This window comes from Octopus bimaculoides, chromosome 15 (genome assembly GCF_001194135.2).
Source record: "Octopus bimaculoides isolate UCB-OBI-ISO-001 chromosome 15, ASM119413v2, whole genome shotgun sequence".
In the NCBI taxonomy this organism is placed as follows: domain Eukaryota; kingdom Metazoa; phylum Mollusca; class Cephalopoda; order Octopoda; family Octopodidae; genus Octopus; species Octopus bimaculoides.
In genome coordinates, this window is record NC_068995.1 from 10,761,675 (window position 1) to 10,781,356 (window position 19,682).

General features: G+C 35.8%; 1 protein-coding gene across 1 annotated transcript in view; it reads right to left on the reverse strand.

Moving 5' to 3' along the window:
• The window catches only part of LOC106873239 (plexin-A2), a gene marked incomplete at its 3' end in the record, with an annotated part of 282,570 nt that overhangs the window by 43,619 nt on the left and 219,269 nt on the right, over positions 1 to 19,682 (reverse strand). Inside the window, exons 15-24 of the mRNA XM_014920511.2 lie at positions 18,496 to 18,662; positions 18,063 to 18,211; positions 16,349 to 16,457; positions 13,813 to 13,949; positions 11,656 to 11,877; positions 9,181 to 9,286; positions 7,009 to 7,275; positions 4,840 to 5,004; positions 3,323 to 3,557; positions 772 to 929 (exon numbers count right to left, since the gene is read on the reverse strand). Of these exons, the coding sequence (XP_014775997.1) occupies positions 772 to 929; positions 3,323 to 3,557; positions 4,840 to 5,004; positions 7,009 to 7,275; positions 9,181 to 9,286; positions 11,656 to 11,877; positions 13,813 to 13,949; positions 16,349 to 16,457; positions 18,063 to 18,211; positions 18,496 to 18,662 (1,715 nt within the window). The remainder of the gene's footprint in view (positions 1 to 771; positions 930 to 3,322; positions 3,558 to 4,839; positions 5,005 to 7,008; positions 7,276 to 9,180; positions 9,287 to 11,655; positions 11,878 to 13,812; positions 13,950 to 16,348; positions 16,458 to 18,062; positions 18,212 to 18,495; positions 18,663 to 19,682) is intronic.

Here is a 19,682-nt window from a genome sequence, read left to right on the forward strand (position 1 = left end):
ATATATATTATGGTAGTATATATATTATAGTAGAAAAATATATACATATATATATTATAGTAGTATATTTAGGTATTAGATACTATAAACACTAATTAGACAGAGGAAAGAGAAACGAAAGATACATCCCACTAATAGGTAAAATGGTTGAGAATATACATACATATATATGTAAGCATGTATCAATGCAGACATACATATATATATGTATGAATACACATACATATATGTGTGTGTGTGTGTGTACGTTTATATAAATTTATATATAACAATCGGATGCACAAAGAGCTGTGTAAGCGTTGATTTGTGGGTTTGATTCTGGCCTGTGTTAGCTCATCATTTTTCAGTCGATTGTTTATATATAAATGTTGGTTTAATTCGGAGTATATATATATATTATAATTGTGATATATTATTATATATAGTAATTATTGTACTAACAGACTTCCATAGTTGCTCTGTCTCCGTAACTTACAGAGCCTTCTGGTTTGTTTACAAATATTATATATATATATATATATATATATATAGACATATATACATAGAGGTGTGTGTGTGTGTGTGTGTGTGTGTGTATATATATATATATACACACACACATATATACTAGGGGGAGAGAGAGAAGAGAAGGAGAAATAAGCAACAAATGTTGAGTTCTATGAGGAAGGGGAGGAGGAGGAGGAGAACAGATTGCAAAACATACAATGAGCCCAGTTCCAGTCACAGATCTTTGTAGCTTTACGAGAAATAATAAAGGGAAGGAATACTTACACCAGCCATTCTTTCGGTGTGGGGATGTAAAATAGGATGGTCTGAAACACCTGGGAAGAGCACTTTAAATGTGTACTGGGAATAATCCCATACAGGGAAGCCACTAGGAAGCAGGTCACTGGTTAAGTCTGTCACATCTGTCTGTAGTTCAGCAAATGCTTTCAAAGATAAAGGAAAAAAAAACAACAACATTAAAATTAATTAATGAATTAATAACAACCAATTAGAAGTAATAGCTCAATAGTAAAGAACAGTGATTCTCAATTGGGATTCATATAACCCTAGGTGGTCCCTATGACCCTTGGGGGCCCACATAAGATAGTGTCGTTAAAATTTATGTGTAAGAAAATATTTTAACAATTTTTCTTAATACAATTTCTTATGATATTTAACTCAATCTTTTATTATATTTTTTCCTCCTTTTATTTGTTTTAAGCATTAGACTGTGGCCATGCTGGGGCACCACCTCGAAGAAGTTTTAGTCAAATGCATCAACTGCAGTACTTATGTTTTTAAAGCATTTTAAAGCCTGGTACTTATTCTATCAGTCTTTTTGCTGAACTACTAAGTTATGGGGAACAAACACAGAAACAAAGCCACATTTACACACACATTTGTATATATACATATGATGATGATGATGTGTGTGTATATATATATATATATATATATATATATATATATATATACAAAAACAAGAGAAATGACCAGCAAAAGTGGACTCCTATATGCTAGAAATAGATGCTGAATCATCTAACCACAAAAAATATGTTCTCAGTAAAAATTTAGTGACACAACAGACTGTAAAAGGGCAAGACAAATGAAAAAATACTAAATAAAAAAACGATTAACCTACGTACCATGGTTTCACCTATTAAAATTTACATAATTAAATATCTGCAGGATCATCAGTGTATTCTGTCGATTTATAAAATATAATTTCTAGAACTTTTAATTGATTAATATCAATTTCTACCCTCATTAATAAATTTTAAATAATGATGTTCTCAAACTGGTAAATTAGCTGCAAAAATTTATTAACTGCAGAGTTATTTCTAGACTTAGCGCGCCAGATTGAAGACATTTGAAAGGATACTCTGAATATAATTTGTAGAACTCTACACGTGCTCCCTTTCGGGTGGACGTCTTGTGTCTAGTTCTGGAAATTATATTTTATAAATTGACAGACTACACTGATGATCCTGCAGATATTTACTCATGTAAATTTTAATAGGTGAAACCATGGTACATAGGTTAATCGTTTTTTTTTTTTAGTATTTTTTCATTTGTCTTGCCCTTTTACAGTCTGTTGTGTCACTAAATTTTTACTGAGAACATATTTTTCGTGGTTAGATGATTCGGCATCTATTTCTAGCATATAGGAGTCCACTTTTGCTGGTCATTCCTCTTATTTTTGTATGTAATATAATTTTAATCTTCGGATTTTTTTAATATGCTAGACCACTGGTTTTAATTGATTAATATCAATTTCTACCCTCATTAATAAATTTTATATATATATATATATATATATACGACGGGCTTCTTTCAGTCTTCCAAATCCGTTCACAAAGCTTTAGTTGGCCCGAGGAAATAGCAGAAGGCACTCGCCTGAGGTGCTACACAGTGGGACTGAACCCGGAACCATACCGTTGGAAAGGAAGCTTCTTACCACATAGCCACGTCTAATTTCTAATAACATTTGATTATAAGAATATTATACGATTTTTTAAACATCAAATGCGTATGAAGGTCCACCATAGTTGTGAATAGGCTAAAAATGATCGAGAAATACTGATGTAGTGTATAAATATTTAAGATAAAAAGGAGTTGTCTCCCTTAGTGCAAATTTGGGTGTCTTCTACTGTACCTTTTGGAGGTTAACTAACGCCCCGAGAATAAAATTTCATCGAGGAAAATTGTGCAAAGGACACACACGTATAAGATATATTAAAATAGGTTTGTGTATGTACGTACGTTTCTGCATGCATGTCTATATACATTAATATAAACATCATGTGGTATTTTTGCGTCTGTACAGGGAGATAACTCAGTAAAGGGACGTAATTCTGGCTAATTTAGTCGACTAGTAAATAGCAATTTACTGTTATAACTCTTTATCTTGATTTGAATGTAGTGCTAAGCACTGATGCTGATCAAAGTTTAATCAACAGGTGTAGGAGCGAGGTAAATGCAGTAAAAATAGGGGGTGGGGGATCAGTATGGCTCCATTTCAGTGGCCCTTCAGAAATTGAACCTCCTTACGATACTCCCTGGGAGTTCATAGTATGAAATTCATTGTCATTGCTCCGATTTGGTTGGCAATGCCATATATTTAGTTTAAAATACAGTAAAAATAGGAGAGGTCAGCGGGGTCCCTAATTAGGCGGCCCTTAAAGAAATAGACCCCCTTAGGATATTCCCTGGGATTAGGAAAGTTGCTGGTTTAAGTCTCGTTGTCCTTGCACCAACGGTCTAGGAGAAGTTAACGAACATAAAAACGTAATGGACAGAGAAACATCACTCCAATTTAGAATAGGATGAGCCATACCTTGTTTGCATTCATTCCGCACATTGCTTTCTAGATTATCCAATTGGATCTGCATCTTTTTGTATCTGCGTTCAGCTTGCGTGCTCTTACGCCAATAGGTGATCATAGTAAGGGAGATGAGAATGACTACAATAAAACCAGCAGTAGCTATTCCAATGATGATATTCATTGGAAGGGACATTCCCGTGTCATATTCTAAATATCCAACATTGAATTGTTTGTAGCCAATTATCACCTGGAATGAGAAGCAGAGAAAAAGAAAAAGAGAGAGAGTGAGAACGAATGAGAGATGTGTTGATTAAAGAGCTGCAACATACAGAAATTAATAAATATATACGAAGAGGTGCTGAAAACTTCAGGGTTTTAAGGGTAGCGCAAAAGGCCTGGTTGGAGCTTGACCTTCCAAGTTCTTTGACAGTTTTTTGACAGTTCTTTTATAAGCTCTTTTACAGAGATTATAAAAACGAGGATCGTTACAACAATTGAGTGAATTGGAGAGGGGAATCATCATCATCATCATTTAATGTCCGCTTTCCATGCTAGCATGGGTTGGACGATTTGACTGAGGACTGGTGAAACCAAATGGCTACACCAGGCTCCAATCTGATTTGGCAAATTTTCTACAGCTGGATGCCCTTCCTAACGTCAAGCACTCCGAGAGTGTAGTGAGTGCTTTTACGTGCCACCGGCACGAAGGCCAGTCAGGTGGTACTGGCAACGGCCACGCTCAAAATGGTGTATTTTATGTGCCACCCGCACAAGAGTCAGTTGAATAAAATCATAATAAACTAATCCTCCTATATTTTCTGTTACCGAAAGCCAGGATCTTCCCAGCATGTCCTTATATATGTATGTACTAGATACGAACAAAAGTGATTGGGAAAATGATGTTCTAGATCAGAACAAGTGGAAAGGTGTTGTTAGGACAGGTTGCAATGCCTGGGAAGAAAAGGTGATTCAGCACTCTGAACTTAAAAGGGCCTGTTGCAAAGGAACAATTTAAACTGTAATCAACAGTGAACACTGGATATGTATTATATGTGATCATGTTCTGTTGTCAAAAGCAGGATATGTGAATCATATGAAGTCACATGAAAATCAACATAACCTGATAGGTAATGATCTTGGACACCAACTGCCTCTTACGACTTATGTTATATGTCAAAAAACCTGCAAGACAATATCTGGACTTTAAAAGACATGATAGTTCACAAAAACATTCCTTCAATTCCAAAGGGCAAAGATGTAGAAGAAACTTGAATATCTGTCACTTGTTTTTTAAAATCCTGTCAGTCAGCAGCTGGTCTTAAAAGTCATCAACGGAGTGATTGTACTGTGTGATGGGGTGTGATATGTATGTTGATGGGACGGCGATCATCATATATATATATATATTTATACATACATATTGGTTTCAGATAGGTTGGTATTAAAAGGGCTAAAGCAGTGCTCCAGCATGGCAGCAGACTAATGACTGAAACTAAAGGACAAGGAAGAAATAAAAAAAGGCTACTCACGACAACAGCTGGTAATGAGATATCTTTCCCTTCTTCCCCAGGTGGTTGAACTGTAGGAGGCCGACACACCAGTTGATGAATAGACAACGTTGTGATGTTGCATCTCTCATTGCCAATACGAACTATAACATCAGATTCTCTTGCAGCAAGATTTAAATTTTTACCCTGGACAAAAAAGAAAAAAAGAAAAAAAACAAAGAAATAAAAATAAGGAAATAAAATAAAAAAAAAAAGACAGATAAAATATTCAACGTCTGTGTGGTTAAGAAACTTGGCTTACAGCCACGAGGTTTTGGGATCACATTGAAAGGATGAAAGTGAAGGTCGATCTCAGCGGCATTTGAATTCAGAACATGAAGACAGATGAAATATTGCTAAGCATTTCGCCAGCTTGCTGCCTTATATAATAATAATAACAATAATAATAATAATAATAACAATAATAATAATAATAATAATGGTTTCAAAATTTGCCACATGGGCAGCAGTTTTCTAGGGGAGGCAGAAGTTGATTACATTGACCCCAGTGTTTCACTGGCACTTAATTTATCGTCCCCGAAAGGATGAAAGGCAAAGTTGACCTTGGCAGAATTTGAGTAGTGACAAATGAAATACTGCTAAACATTTTGCCCAACATGCTAACGATTCTGCTAGCTAATAATAATAATCATAATAGATATAGAGAAGAGTTCTTTACTTATAAAACGATTGACACAATCCATCACCAAGGCAAACATTATTGATGAAAAGCATGATTCGAAAGTAACAGATATTTATTTGTAGTAAAGAACTCTTCTCTATATCTAAATAACTTCTGCTGAGTTACTTCAGTCCTATATAAACTTTAAAAAAAATGAATTAGACTGACATGTTTATTTTGAACCTGTGGAAGGTACACAAGATGCCGAAATATAGTTCAACTACAAATATATATCTGTTACTTTCGAATCACGCTTTTCGTCATTGTTTGCTTCGGTGATGGATTACGTCAGCTCTTCGTCATTGATGTTTTACAAGTAAAGAACTCTTCTCTATATCTAAATAACTTCTGCTGAGTTACTTCAGTCTTATATAAACTTAATAATCATAATAATAATAATAATAATAATAATAATAATAATAAAAATGCCCGGATGCAGTACCAGGCTGTGACTTTCATGGCTTCTGATCTTAACTGATTGGAAGTGTTATCATGTACATTCTTTTGTCTTGGTATAAAAGATGAGACTACAGCAAATATTCTGCTCAATACCACAGATTTGCTTGTCAGTTGTTTGACCTTCACCAGTTGAGCATGTCCCTTAGTGGCTGACAATATGTGCATCTCTGATCATGAACAGAAGTAGTTGGGGAGCATCATAGCCATGTGTTGAGAGGAATTCTTTGGGGTTTGAATAATTCACTTTTGGAAACATGGGTGTTTTGCTCAACATCCTTAAACAAACCTTGTTCAGGGACCTGTTGAGCAGGATGGGCTACTCGACCTGAAGAAAATTCTAACTGGGCCTCACCTGCAAGGTCATGCACAGTTTATCTTGATATGAAATTACCATGTTATGCATCTATGATTGTGATGCATGTGTCTGGTATATCCATATTAGATGGGTAGTCATGATGGCTATATTTGGCTTCATATATTTGTATCCCATTGTCACTCTGATGGCATGTATTGCTCTCTCACTCAATAATAATAATGATAATAATAATGATAATAATAATGATAATAATAAAGATCTTGAAATAGAAATTGGCAAAATGTGTAACCTGAAGACTAAAACAATACCTGTTGGCATAGGTGCCCTGTGAATGATAGCAAAAGGGGCTGATTGCTACCTTGCTCAGATACCAGGAAATCCCAAAATGGCAGAAATTCAAAAGATAGTTCTCATGGGAACTGCCCACATCCTATGTAAAATACTGTCTGTAATCTAAAATTTTAAAATAAACTCATAATTTTCTTATGGTTTCTTAAACATTCTCTAGAACAACACTATGTGCAAAACCAAATATATGGCACCCTAAGCTTAACACCAACACAAACTTCTAATGTGTTGTCTCTTAAGGTCTCTGGGTGAGACTTGAAACCAACTTGTACAAATGCAAAGCAAAAGTCAAACATAAAATAATAATAATAATAATAATAAAGCATGATTAAAATATATTACTTACATCTATTATCAAAACTTCTGCTTTAAGACGCTTGATTTTATCGATGCCGCTAAATGGATTGATCACAGGATCTCGAAAGTAGTGTAAAACCGATTTCGTGGTGGTGTGCGTTTGGTTCAGGTGCTGCACAGTCTGAACATCGTCCATTAAGAAAGCAAGTTGCTCTTGATGAGACCGTACTGCACGGCGTGTTATATGATGGTTCAGACTTATAGGGCAGGGCGGAGTGGGGCATATCATTGTAGTGTTGTTCAAAACTACACAGTTCTGTGGACAGAAAACAAACAAACAATTGATAAACAAATAAATAAACAGAAAATACTTAAACATGAACAAAAACAGTTAAATATACCAAGTAAACCCATGAATAATACCATACTCTCTTTTTACTCTTTTACTTGTTTCAGTCATTTGACTGAGGCCATGCTGGAGCACCACCTTCAGTCGAGAAAATTGACTTTAAGACTTATTCTTTGTAAGCCTAGTACTTATTCTATCGGTTTCTTTTTGCCAAACCGCTAAGTTACGGGGACGTAAACACACCAGCATCGGTTGTCAAGCGATGGTGGGGGGACAGACACACACATACATATATATATATACATATATATGACGGGCGTCTTTCAGTTTCTGTCTGCCAAATCCACTCACAAGGATTTGGTCGGCCCGAGGCTATAGTAGAAGACACTTGCCCAAGGTGCCACGCAGTGGGACTGAACCCGGAACCATGTGGTTGGTAAGCAAGCTACTTACCACACAGCCACTCCTGCACCTGCATAATATTCGTTTCAAAGTTTTGCACAAGGCCAGCAATTTTAGGGGGGAGAGTGTAAGTCAATTACATCGACCCCAGTATTCAACTGGTACTTATTTTATCAACCCTGAAAGGATGGAAGGCAAAGTTGACCATGGTGTGCATAATATTGAATTAAAAAAACCCTTGGATGTTTATAGATGTGGGTTGAAGCCCCATAGGTAACCTTTGACTTTTTATTATCCAAGGGATCTTTGGCTCAGTAGTCTACATGCTGTTATTTATAGCTTTTTTTTAAGGCAGCGTAAAAAGCACTGGTGCTGGTGCCATGTGAAAAGAACCCAGTACACACAATAAAGGGGTTTTAACAGGGGTTGGTATGGTCAGGGTCAACGCCAGGTTCCAATTGTCTGTTTTGGCATCGTTTGAACGGGTGCATGTCCTTCCTAACACCAACCACATTACAGTGTGTATTGGGTACTTTATACATGGTTTCAATCACTGACAGGGTCATCAAATACCTAGCAAGACAAAACCCCCTTAACTGGGAAGGGGAAGAAGTATTGAGGCTTTGTACCAATTGAGATATTAATGATATAAAGGGACAGAGATAGATGTCTTGGTGTGTGGTAGATGCAAGATTATCCCAGTTGGAAAAGAATGGAGAGCGAGTTTAGAAAGTAATATATACACATACACACACATATATATATATATAATATTTTTTCTGGATGAAAATATTTCTTCCATTTAGAGCATTATTCCCTAGGTTTCCAAGGTTTTTTTTTATCATACTTTATTTACCTGTTCACTGACAAGATTCCGTGCATCACAGAATGTTTTTCAGTGGACAGGCTGCAGTTTCAAAGCAATGAAAATATTTTGAGAAATTAAATTTAAATGTTGAAGTGAATCTAATGGTTTTTGTGTGTTTTTAAATGGCTTATAAAGACCTTCCATACTGCAATTGTTTTTGTTTCAGCACATGATCTCAGATCAGGTCACTTGCTATGCAAGTACATCTCTGTAATATATATATATATCAACAATGATAATGATGAGGATTATTACGAAATTGCATAGCATTACTTTTAATTCCTTTTAATATATATACAACTTCACATAGACCTACACATGTTTCAACTGCATTGGTTAGCAACCATTGCAATCCTACTATAAATACCAGTGCATTTTCTTCAGGGTCTTTACTTAATATCCTTTGATCTACTCTGCATTGTATGATGTAGAGTTGTTCATTAAATTAGATGTGAACAATCTCCATTTCAAGTCTTGATTGGATAATCACTTGTTATTTCAAACCATTCTGTTGTTTTAATGTTTATTATTCATTTATACTGGGAAAATGGGAACAACAACAACACAAAAAAGACAAAGAAACAAAAAGTTTTGACAGTTACCTCATATTTGGTTTTATTGGGCTGTGAGTTGTCGCTGGAAATATACATCTTAGGATATTTCACAGCATGGAAATTTTGACCAGTGACTGTTAAATTCATGCCACCACTGAAAGAGGAAAAACAATTACATCATCACCAATCATCATCATCATTATCATCATCATTATCATCAGCACCACATTTATTGATCATCAATTAAAGTCTACTTTTCCATGCTTGCATGGGTCAGAGTCTGTCCCCTACCTCTCTCTTGCTCCCCCACTCTCCCCCCCTCTCTCTCTCTCTATATATATATAATATATATAAAGGTGCGAAACTGAGTATTACCATTCAGGTTATCGCTTGACAACAGATGTTGGTGTGTTTACATCCCCGCAACTTAGCGATTCGGCAAAAGAGGCCGATAGAATAAGTACTAGGCTTACAAAGAATAAGTCCTAGGGTCGATTTGCTTGACAAATGACTGAAACGAGTAAAAGAGAGTTATTGTATATTTATAATTGAATATAATTAGGAATCTTTTATGTTTTAATATCGTTTGACTGCAGCCATGCTGGAGCACTGCCATCAAGTGTTTTAATCGAAGAAATCGACCCCTCAGGATTTATTCTTTGTAAGCCTAGTACTTATCCTATTGGTCTCTTTTGCTGAACCACTAAGTTACGGGGACATAAACACACCAACATTGGTTGTCAAGTGATTGTGGGTGGGACAAACACAGATACAAAGACATACATACACACAAATATATACACACTGACACACACACACATGCATGTATGTATGTATATATGTATGTGAGTGTATATATAAACAAAGGGCTTCTTTCAGTTTCTGTCTACCAAATCCACTTACAAGTATTTAGTCAGCTCAAGGCTACAGTAGAAGACACTTGCCCAAGGTGCCACACAGTGGGGACTGAACCCAGAACCATGTGGTTGGGAAGCTGTTAAAACATTTTGTATATCGTAGAAGTATAACCAATTTACTGCAGATAAATTTTAACCCCCAAATCTTATATAGATCCCTAAGTGCCGGCATAAACCCTGGTTGGGGGCCACTGAATCAAACCCTTCAATGTGGTGCCCCTGACCAAAGAATGAGACGAGTCAAAGAGCAAAGGAACATAATCTGACGACATCCAATTCCAAGAATTCTGCTCAAACTGAGAACAGGCATGTCAGAGTTTTTTTAGATTTATTTCTAGAGAAACATCCATTTTTGTTTTATACACATCATATTCTATAAGTGCAAACTATTTTAGTTGACATTCAGTGATCGTGATGCCAATCTGCATATGGTATTTCTGTCAAATACCATTCAAAATGTCAATGCCAGTCATTTTCCTGTTCTTCATCAACAAATGGTAAATGTATTGATTCATCTTTTCCATGTTGTATTTTTTGTTTTCTCTTTGTGTTTTTTTTTTTTTTGGTTATGCTGATTGAGGATAGTCAGAACAGTCACTAGTTTCACTGGGGATGGTCACAGCATGGAGAGCAACAATTACTGGACACAGAATTTCAGAGACCATGGGTCAGTCAATGTATTTGTATAGTTTTTAATCATGTCTCTAACGATGATATTTTTGTTAATTCGTCACCTATAGTCTTTAGGATAATATAATTAAATAATTTGTCTTAATTAGATAAAGTATATTGCATACAGAGTCCCAATTATGTTTCATCCACATAAACATATATTAATTAATGGTAGTCTCTTAAGTTTGAAAAAAAATAACACATTCCAGTTAAGGCCACTCCAGTTGTTTCAAATAGTATATCTAATCTCTCTCTCTGTTTTAAGATAAAGCACGAGATTTGAGGATGATTTAGCTGGTATTTCTAGCACCTGAATGAATGAGTTTAATAAAATCATCCAAATATGAAACATCATGAAAATTGTTTAAACCAAAGTTCTTCTTGAGCGACACATTTTTCCATTCCAGTCAATACAGAATTTATTATTATTATTATTATTATGCGCCCTTTTAAAGCCTAGCCAAGCTCATGACCCCGGTTTCCCAGTTTCTATGGCATATGTGTTCCTCCCAGCTGGACGGGACGCCAGTCCATCACAGCATTACTGAAGAAACAGGAAGAAAGAGTGAGAAAAAGTTGGGGCGAAAGAGTACAACAAAGGTCACCACCACCCCCTGCCAGAACCTCATGGAGCTTTATGTGTTTCTGCTCAATAAACACACACAGTGCTTGGTCTGGGAATCAAAACCGCGATCCACCGACTGCGAGTCCGCTGCCCTAACCACTGGGCCATTGCGCCTCCACAGTCAATACAGAATTACAGACAGTATTTATGGAATTTTGATTTACTGTCGGGCGACTTTTGGCCAACCCTGTATGACCAACATACTCTCAGGAAAACACACACAGACAAACAAATAAACTAGACACATCAAACAAATACATCAGGAAAGAAAAAAAAACAAAACAAAACAGAAGAAAAAATAGACGATACCTTGAAATACTTTTTAATGGATGTATTCGACTAATAACAGGATCAGTAAGATATCTGAAGAAATTTTTATGGTTACATCTGTGATCATCAAACATCATTGTGAAATCTAGAGGTTTTGTGGTGTTTCTGGTATTTTTCGAGGTCTTGCAGATACATCTTTTTTCTTCGCAGCTTGTAATATTGGTAATTTTTTCACCACAGCTGCCTGTGCTAACAGTACGACTGCAAAATGGTCAAAGAAGAACAGGGAAAAACAAAAAAAAATCAGTAAAGAAATAACAAAAAGTGATATAAAAAAAAGATGCTTGATTGATTACTAATAAAGACTAGTGAAGATGGTTTTTCATCTTTTATCTTTTACTTGTATCAGTCATTTGACTGTGGCCATGCTGGGGCACCGCCTTGAAGGGTTTTAGTTGAACGAATCGATCCCAGGACATATTTTAAAGCCAAGTACTTATTATAGATATATCTTTTGCCAAACCACAAAGTTACGGGGATGTAAATGCACCAACACTGGTTGTCAAGCTGGGACAAACACAGACATACACACACACACACACATATATATAAATAAACTATGGACTTCTTTCAGTTTCTGTCTACCAAATCCACTCACAAAGCTTTGGTTGGCCAGAGGCTATAGCAGAAGACACTTGCTCAAGGTGCCATGCAGTGGGACAGAACCTAGAACCATGAGGTTAGGAAGCAAGTTTCTTACCACACAGCCATGCCAGCACCTATATCTATTAATTTATTTTATTTTTGTTTTCTTAAGTCTGTGTGATTAAGAAACTTGCCATGTGACTTCTGTTTTAGCTCCACCTCACAGTGCCATGAGCAAGCGTCTTCTCCTATGGCCCTGGGCCAACCAATGCCTTGTGAGCAAATCTGGTAGATGGAAACTATGGAAGCTCATCGTGTGTGTGTGTGTGTGTTTATGTATGTATGGATATGTGTGTATGCATGTATGTATGTATGTGTGTGTATATATGTATGTGTATATATATAATTATATGTTTGTTTTTTTGTGTGCGTCTTTGTGTTTGTTCCCCACAACCACTTGACAACTGGTGTCAGTTTGTTTACATCCCAATAACTTAGCAGTTCAGCAAAAAGGACTAATAAAATAAGTACCAGACTTAAAAACAAATACTGGGGGGGGGGTCACTTTGTTCAACTCAACATGAAACCCCTTCAGGGCAGTGTCCCCAACATGACTACAGTCGGATGGCTGAAACATGTAAAAGAATGTAAGATAATGAAATCAATCAAGTTTTATAGGCAACGATTGGCAGAATCGGTAGAGCGTTGTGCAAAGCAAAAATACAGTCTTTGTAGTATGAGGTGGGCGCTGGAAGATTCCTGGCTTTAAGGGTGTTGTGAAAGGCCTGGTCGGAGGCCCAACCTTCTGAGTTCTTTTACAGGGCTTAGAAAAACTGAAGGACCACTGCAATAAGTGTGTGAATCTGAAGAGGGAATATGTTGAATAATATCATGATTAACTGATTCTCCTATGTTTTCTTTTAACCCAAAGCCAAGATCTTTCCAGTATGCCCTTATATATGTATGTATGTATATATATATATATATATATATATATATATATATATATATATATATATATATATATATATATGTACATACCAACATATATATGTATATATACATGCATATGTGGGTACAGGACACCCAAAAAACGTTAAACACAACAAGAAACGGAAACATAAAAACGAAAATATAGAAAACGAACTATATATGTGTATATATATATATTTATATACATGAGGTGAGCGCTAAAAAGTTCCTGACTTTAAATGTATCGTGAAAGGCCTGATTGGAGACCCAACCTTCCAAGTTTTTTTACAGTGCTTAGAAAAACTGAATGATCACTGCAATAAGTGTTTGAATCTGCGAGGGGAACATGTTGAATAAAATCATAATTAACTGATCCCCTGTATTTTCTTTTACCCAAAACCAGGAACTTTTCAGCACCCCATTCTATTTGGTCACATCACTTTTACATTCCTGGTTCAGTTATCATGGGGTCGATATAATCAATTGTTGTTTTGAAGACAGCATTATGAGTATTGTATAACCACAGTTATATGAGTGCAATTGACAAAAGTATTATAGGAGATATCGTTAACGATTTACCTTTGAATATGGCAATCAAATGATCCAATTTTCGCAACTATATTCATTCCAGTGTTGAGATGTCGACCCATAATTGTAATCAGCGAACCACCTGACATTGGTCCAATATTTGGAATAATTTTGAGGACTTGTGGATCCTGAATGACAGAAGAAAAAAAAAAATATATAAATAAATAGAAAACAGCAAAAATATAATTCAGATTTCCTCAAATACAATAAAATGCTGCATGTTTGGGTGGTAGCATGGAGGGGTCATTTGATAGGTGACAGCGCGATATGTCTGGTATAATGGAAATATGTTTTGTTTTAGTATTTGAGGAAATCTGTAGTGGCCCCTGGCTTTGCCAGTTCCTGTCAAGCTGTCCAACCCATGCCAGCATGGAAGGCAGACATTAAACAATGATGATGATGATGATGAAGAATACCTTGTGAATTGATTTGGTGGACAGAAATTGAAACAAGCTCATCATGTGTGTGGTGTGTATGTGTGTTTATATTATGTTTGTTTTCTACCATCACCTTGACCATCGGTGTTGGTTTGTTTATGTCCCTGTATCTTAGCAGTTTAGCAATGAGACTGATAGATTAAGTACTAGACATAAAAAATGAGTGTAGGGAGTTCAGGGCAGTACTCCAGCATGACCATAGTCCAAAGACTGAAACAAGTAAAAGACTAGGTCATAACCATAATCATGTCCAGAGAATGTGTGGAGAGCCGCTTGTTATTGTTGTGAAGAATGGGTTTTAGACAGGTGGCGCACCCTGGTGGTCAGTTACTGTATGGGAAATAATTGTTTCTAGATTAATTTTGGTGAGATTAGGAATCTGAATATTAAGTCAAAGACTGAGAAAGAAAGTGCACAAAATATACACATTTCAATACTTTTCTTACTTGTTTAACCCTTTAGCACCTAAACCAGCCATATCCGGTCAAATAATTCTACCTGTTTTATGCTCAAACTGGTCAGATCTGGCCTCACTCATCTACCCTATAATGTCATTCTAAAAATAGACAACCACACCATCAGAATCTCTAAGCGACAACATAATGCTTGATTAATCCAAAACAATATGGATTAGTAAGTATTACATTTGACAGAAGAATCTGAACACTAAATAATTAAGATAACCAATCGTTAATTGTTAGCATCTCTGCAAAGAAAATGCTTAACAGTGTTTTGTCTATCATTATGTACTGAGTTCAAATTCCACCGAGGTCGCTTTTGCCTTTCATCCTTTCAGGGGTCGATAAAATGAGTACCAGTTATGCACTGGGGCTGATGAAGTCGACTTATCCTCTCCCACCCCAAATTTCAGGCACTTGTGCCTTTAGTTGAAAGGATTATTAATACTATTATTATTGGTAAGGTGGAAAGGTGGGATAACTGTTAGCATGCCAAGTCAACCTTGGTGGAGTTTGAACTCAGAACATGGAGACAGACGAAATATCGCTAAACACTTTATCTGGCTTGCTAACGATTCTGCCAGCTTGCCACTTTAGCTAATGATGATGATGATGATGATAATGATGATAATAATAATAATAAGCAAACCACAGCACATATCCAAGGCACACAGAGCTGTGCTTGGTAGTTTAGTGAAAACATGAAAAATAAGACTACTGAATAATAATAATAATATTAATACTAATACTAATATTAATAAATGTTAATTGTCCGTTCTATGGTGTCCAACCATTTTATGCTATATTCTTCACACAGGGTGTCTGCTAATACTATCGGACAAGATGAAGGAATACACAAGAAGCAAAAGTTTGAAGACCTCTGATGTTGAGCTATAGCGGATAATTCAATTTTAATGAGTTGCAAACGATGAATATTAAAATTTGAGTATATTTCTGTAGGTTTAATTAGATAAAGTATGGACATACACCTATCTCCATATGAAATATGTTAAATTAAGTTATACGACTTTTAGATTTAATTAAATAAGTATATAGAGCGTTTTCAATATATATAAAATATGTTAAATTAAGTTATATGACTTTTAGATTTAATTAGATAAGTTAAGAATAATTTCAATATATCAAATATAAATTTTAAGTTACATGACTTTCAGATCATAGTTTCAATGGTTTTTCACATCTGCTTATTTTCTTCTTCTTCTTCTTCTTCATCATTAAATCTCCATTTTCCATGCTGGCATGGGTTGGACGGTTTTTACAGAAGCTGGCAAGCTGAAGAGCTGCACCAAGCTCTGATTGTTTGCTTCGGTATGGTTTCTATGGCTGGATGCCCCTCCTAATGCCAACCACTTTACATTGTGTAGTTGATGTTTTTTATATGGTACCAGCACAGGTTTAAAAAAATTATCCATTTGTGAACAGGGTATAGAGACGTTTTGGTACAGCTGTTTTAGTACTGCCAATTCAATGCTGATTGCAGGCAGGTTACAGCTCTACTGGATCAGTAATGACCTGAGGCCACACAACAACAACAACAACAACAACAACAACAACAAAAGCAGCTTTTAAGGGAAGGTTTTTTAAGAGAAATCAAAGACATAATCTACCAACCTTATAAAAAAAATATTTCGTAGATGAAGTCCAGGAGTCATTGATCTTCACCTTTACATAGCCTTGGCTCTCCTGGGAGCTGGAACTGTGGCCTGCTTTGCATACAATTCTAGAGAAATTGGATAAAGTGAAAGAATATATTTGCAAACATAAGTGCGTGTGAGTATGAGCACACATACATACATATGCGTGTGTGTGTCCGTCTGTCTGTCCCAGTTGGTGTTGTCACTGCATCTTTTGCATATCTGGGTGATTTTGTTATGTGCATAATTCATCTTTGCTTTCCCTATCAAGGCCAAGATGAACGATGCACGTAATGAGATTGCCTCAGATACGCAAAAGATGCAGTAATAATACCAGCTGGTATGCGCATGTTACTCAGATCCTAAAGATACTTGGGGCCAATACACACACACACACATATACATATATACGGATGTATATATATCTGTGTGTGTGTGTGTGTGTGTGACTGTGTGTGTGTATATATAAATAGCGGAGGAATAAATTGTTATTCGACCAGGAAACCCTAGGTAGCTGTATTTACAAGATTTTCAGTTTTTTTATTATAAGATTATCTTTACTGATTGAGTACTTTTCTACATGTTGAATGATTACCACATAATATATATATATATATATATAATTGAGTAGTTTAAATACATAATTAATTCATTTGGAAGCAATGGGTTGTCCATATCTACTGGAGAAAACAATGAAAAATTGTTATCATGAAACTGTTACTGATTTAAATACAAGACAAAATATATACTGTTAAGTGCATATGTGTGTTTGTGTGTGTGTGTGTATCTAAGTATGTTTTTATTCCCCATGTTTTTTTGTGATTTTTGGTAAACAGAAAATGTGTGAAATCTTGTCTCTTATGCCAATACATGCTAATCTCTTATAAGCTTTAAGCTTATAATAATAATAATAATAATAACAATAATTATTATTATTTGCAGAATAATTCATTTAGACCAGCAGTTCTCAACTGGGGTCCCTATGGTCCTTAAGGGTCCATTTAAGATCTTCTTATTAAAATTCATGTGAAATAAATTGGTTATACTTCTACAGTACACAAAATATTTTAACAAATTTTTAATACAATTTCTAATGTGTAAAGACCTCCCTCGGTCATGAATGACCATGAGATTGCATCCAGAGAGTTCCCACCTGAGGAACAAGTAAGAGCAAGATTGTTTTATGCAAGACTAGCAGTCACCCATGTATACCAGCCTCCCCTCTTCACGCCACCGATGTTATCCAAGGGAAAGGCAAAGGGGGCCCCAATACAGCTTGGCACCAGTGACATAGCAACTCATTTCTACAGCTGAGTGAACTGGAGCAACGTGAAATAAAGTGTCTTGCTTAAGAACACAACATACAGCCCGATCTGAGAATCAAACTCACTACCTCATAATTGTGTGCCTGAGGTTCTAACCAGTGAGCCATGCGCCTTCACTGGATTCATAATAGTATTCAGTTACAAAAATATAATGTAATTTTTTAAACATTGAATAGTTTGGAGGGAACCAAAGGGGTCCTTAGGAAGAAAATGATTGAAAAACACTGATTCAGAAGCAATGTGTTACCTATACCTTCAGCAGAAAAAAAATAATGGTAAACAGTTTCCTGGTTACCATTTTTCTTGGAAAAGGTGTTTGTTATTGCAAAGACAAATTTTTAGAGTAAAATAGAAAAATTGTTTTACCTTTTTGATACTTTGTATTGTGACTTTATTGGTTCACATGCATTTCCGTCTAAGGTTACATTCTTAACATCTTCAAAACGAATTCCAAAATTCTGGCCCTCAATTGTTACGTTAGTGCCTCCCCTTACAGGACTGGACATAGGATAAACCTAGGTGGGACAAACATTAAAGAGAACTTGTCAGAAAATAAGAACAGAATAGTTTGTTCAAAGAAAGGCTTTATAAAATGTTTTTGAAGAATTTCTAACAAAGCTACTATATACATACACACACACATAGTTATATGTACATACATATATACATACATACATACATTTTTGCATAAAGACTTAGGGTGATCTTTTTTTTAGACAGTTTGCTTTTGCGGGGCAAAATGTGTTTATATACAATCAAATCCAGTAAAATATTTAGAAAGGAAAACAGCAATGCTTACACATGCTATCTTAGGAGCAGGGCAGGAGTCCATTATTTGACCACTGCATTCAACTTCATTCTCACAGCCTGTACTGCACCAAACACACTTCATGCTAGGATATCTCCAATATGTACTCAAACACTGACCACAGTCTGCTCCAACCCGGTCACACCTGTAGAACTCAACTACAATTAAGAAAACAAAACGAAAAAAAAAAAATGAAAAAGAAATGAAGTTATTAAAATGAAAAACAAAAAACAAACATTCATGACAAAAACAAAAATAAAATGTAATTACGGACTAGGCTGGATGGTTAAGAAGCATGAGGTTTGCAACCCTAGGGTTTTGAGGTTGAGCACCTTGGGTGAGTGTCCTGTTTTGGCCTTAGGCTGACCAATACTTTGTGAATGAATTTGGTAGATGGAAACTGTGTGGAAGCCCATTGAGTATATATGTTGTTGTAGGGAATTAGTAATAATGGTATGCCCCTCCTGTATGATGAATGGAATAACCTAGCCACTATAAGTAAAGAGAAGTACATGAAGTACTGGAGTATGTAGTAAGCAGTCAGAGATAGTTGTGTCTTTACTGGTTTTATTAGGTATATTGTGTACTGAAGTGGACGTTACAATAATCCAACATTTGTAAAGATAAAACAGTGGTGACGAGGATTTAAACAACTCATGAAAAATTTATGAACTCAACAAGGATTTAAATAACTTGTGAGGAATTAATAAACTCTGAGGAATTGATAATTCATGAGGAATTAACAACTCATGAGATGTCAACAAACCAACAAAGTTTTGTTGTGTGAATTTTATGGAAAAAATATAATTGCAAAAATTATGGAAAATTTGTTGGCCGGGTTTGCTCGAGTTGAAAAAAAAAAAGCAACAGCAACAACTGAAAGAACAACAACAACAACAACAATTGTTGTTATAGCAACAAATGCTGCAATTAATGAAGTCGTCAGGAAATTCAGAAAAAGTGTTCTCGCCAGACCATGTCGCCGAACTCCATAACAGAGTTCAAATATGAACCTGACAATGGAGTTACCTTTGAAGCATACGACAAGTTATGAGCAAATCTTCGTGGCTGTGTGGTAAGTAGCTTGCTTACCAACCACATGGTTCTGGGTTCAGTCTCACTGCGTGGCACCTTGGGCAAGTGTCTTCTACTATAGCCTTGGGCCGACCAAAGCCTTG